General features: G+C 32.4%; 3 protein-coding genes across 3 annotated transcripts in view; all 3 read right to left on the minus strand. All coding sequences in view use genetic code 11, as the record gives it.

Moving 5' to 3' along the window:
• The window catches only part of rpl14 (ribosomal protein L14), a 369-nt gene extending 140 nt beyond the window's left edge, over nucleotides 1-229 (minus strand). The window contains exon 1 of the mRNA in view: nucleotides 1-229. This exon is cut by the window's left edge and continues 140 nt beyond it. Within this exon, the coding sequence (YP_009692389.1) occupies nucleotides 1-229 (229 nt within the window).
• Nucleotides 230-353: 124 nt separating this feature from the next.
• rpl16 (ribosomal protein L16) lies at nucleotides 354-719 on the minus strand. The gene has a single exon. It carries the CDS (start codon nucleotides 717-719, stop codon nucleotides 354-356), a length of 366 nt encoding a protein of 121 aa, YP_009692390.1.
• A 1,220-nt stretch (nucleotides 720-1,939) lies between these two features.
• rps3 (ribosomal protein S3) overlaps nucleotides 1,940-2,500 on the minus strand; it is a 657-nt gene continuing 96 nt past the window's right edge. Inside the window, exon 1 of the mRNA in view lies at nucleotides 1,940-2,500. This exon is cut by the window's right edge and continues 96 nt beyond it. Coding sequence (YP_009692391.1) covers nucleotides 1,940-2,500 — 561 coding nt within the window.

Raw genomic sequence — 2,500 nt, forward strand, 5'->3', positions numbered from 1 at the left:
TTATCATACCGTTGTCACGTTTGAGTTCTTTAGGGGTACGTACAATTACAGCTCTGACCACTTCTGATCTTTCTAGGGGCATATTTGGCACTGCTTCTTTAATCACAGCGACAATAATGTCGCCGATATGTGCATATCGACGATTGCTAGCTCCTATGATTCGAATACACATCAATTCTCGAGCCCCACTATTATCCGCAACATTCAAATAGGTTTGGGGTTGAATCATATCATTTTTTTGATCTGTTCTTTCAATGCACAATGCAAGGATCCAAGAAAAAAAAGAAATATTATTTGTCAAAAAACCTGCTATTTTTTCATTCCCAAGACCTATTTCTTTTGGGTTTACATCCTTATCCCGATCCTGAAATAATAAATTGAGTTCGTATAGATATTTTGGACGCCGCTATTGAAATAGCCTTTCTGGCTATATTTTCTGATACTCCGCCCATTTCATAAAGTATTCGACCCGGTTTAACAACAGCAACCCAATATTCGGGGGATCCTTTCCCCGAACCCATACGTGTTTCTGCAGGTCTTATTGTAACTGGTTTGTCTGGAAATATACGTACCCATATTTTTCCACCACGACGTGCATTTCGGGTCATTCCTCGTCGACCTGCTTCTATTTGTCTAGATGTGATCCAAGCGGGTTCAAGTGCCTGAAGACCATATTTACCAAAACAAATATGATTACCTCGAAAAGAAATTCCCTTCATTCGTCCTCTATGTTGTTTACGGAATCTAGTTCTTTTAGGGTTATAGTTGATGGTTGTTTCTAAATTTCATCTCTACTACAGAACTGGACATGAGAGTTTCTTCTCATCCAGCTCCTCGCGAATAATAGGATTCAAAAAAGTTAATTTGAATTAAGATATATGTATTTTATTAATAATAGATAATCATTTGAATCGCGGGATTCTTTGAGATTTCATATAATCAATTAGTAAGTTGTATATCCTTTTTGGATATATAATTCTACATATTAAACATATATGTTTTTTTAGAATAGTATTTTTTTTTTTCTTAATTATCTATAATGAAAATATTCTTAATATATAGCCTTATATTGAATCTTTCCTTTTTTTTTTTACTTTTTTCAGATTGAAAATTTATCAATCTAAAAAAGGTTTTCGCGGGCGAATATTCTTTATTTCAGTTCTAGGGTTAACTCATGACTTCTCAGAATAGATGAATTGGTTCTCAGTTTCTTCCGCCATCCCGGCCAATGAATCATTAGAATTTTTTTTTTACAATCTTTTACATTCACAGGTTTCATCGTTCCCATCGCTTTTTGCTTAATGGTTAGGTCTCAATTCTACAATGGAGCTCTTATCTTAATGAAATTTATTTTTGAGTCAATCTTCTCAGTCTTTATTGGCTCGAGTCTCTTGGTTTTTTTCTATGAACAGATTCATTTAATTATGAATGAATCTGTATTGATGCTTTATTACATTGCCTTTTATTAGATGACTCATAGACCTTACATATTGGAATTCTATATCGTTGATCTTTTTTCTCTCTTTCTCTCACCTGTCCATTTATCCACATCTTTTTCTATATTTTCCCTTCACAACTTCGACTTCAGATTTATTTTTTTGTTTATGCAAAATAGATTTCAGTTGCTACAATGATATGATTAATATATCATATCTTGACTGGTTTTTTAGATCCAGATAATACGAAGCGATGAGTTGGTTTTTAGTTCTATATTTTTTAGTTTATATTATTGGGTCCTTTTTTTTTAATCTCACCCCTAAAAAACCCAACGAGTCACACACTAAGCATAGCAATAAACTAAAATGGTCAATCAAATTTTTATTCAACCCTATAGAATTATAATTGTTTATTTCATTTTTGATTGAACAAAAAATACTAATACTCATTTATTCTTTTTTGTTCAATTCATAGATAGAAACAAAAGAAAAGTAAATCTTTTTTAGTCATTGTCTATAAATATCCAAATTTTGATGCCTAATACCCCATAGATAGTTCGAACTGTATAGCAACAATAATCTATTTTAGCGCGAATGGTTTGTAGGGGAACTCTACCTTCTCTGATCCACTCGATGCGTGCAATTTCTTTTCCATCTATACGCCCTCCTATTTGTACTTGAATTCCCTTTGTATCGGTTTGTTCAGTTAATTCAATAGCTTTTTTCATTGCTTTCCGAAATGAAACTCTATTTTTCAATTGTCCAGCTATAAATTCTCCAAGAATGTTGGAGTTTCCATAAGGTTTTGCAATTCTTCTGATAGCTATGTTAAGTTTTCGGTTTACCCAATTAAATTCTTTTTCTAAATTCATCTGTAATTCTTCGATTCCGCGTGGTCTACTTTCTATTAAAAATTTTGGGAATCCCATATAAATTATGACTTGTATCAGGTCGATTCTTTTTTGAATCTCTATACGTGCAATTCCCTCGACACCAGAGGATATTCTCATATTTTTTTGTACATAATTCTGGATATAATTTCGTATTTTTTGATCTTCTTGTAA

Source organism: Impatiens glandulifera, chloroplast (assembly GCF_907164915.1).
Source record: "Impatiens glandulifera isolate HB10 chloroplast, complete genome".
NCBI lineage: Eukaryota > Viridiplantae > Streptophyta > Magnoliopsida > Ericales > Balsaminaceae > Impatiens > Impatiens glandulifera.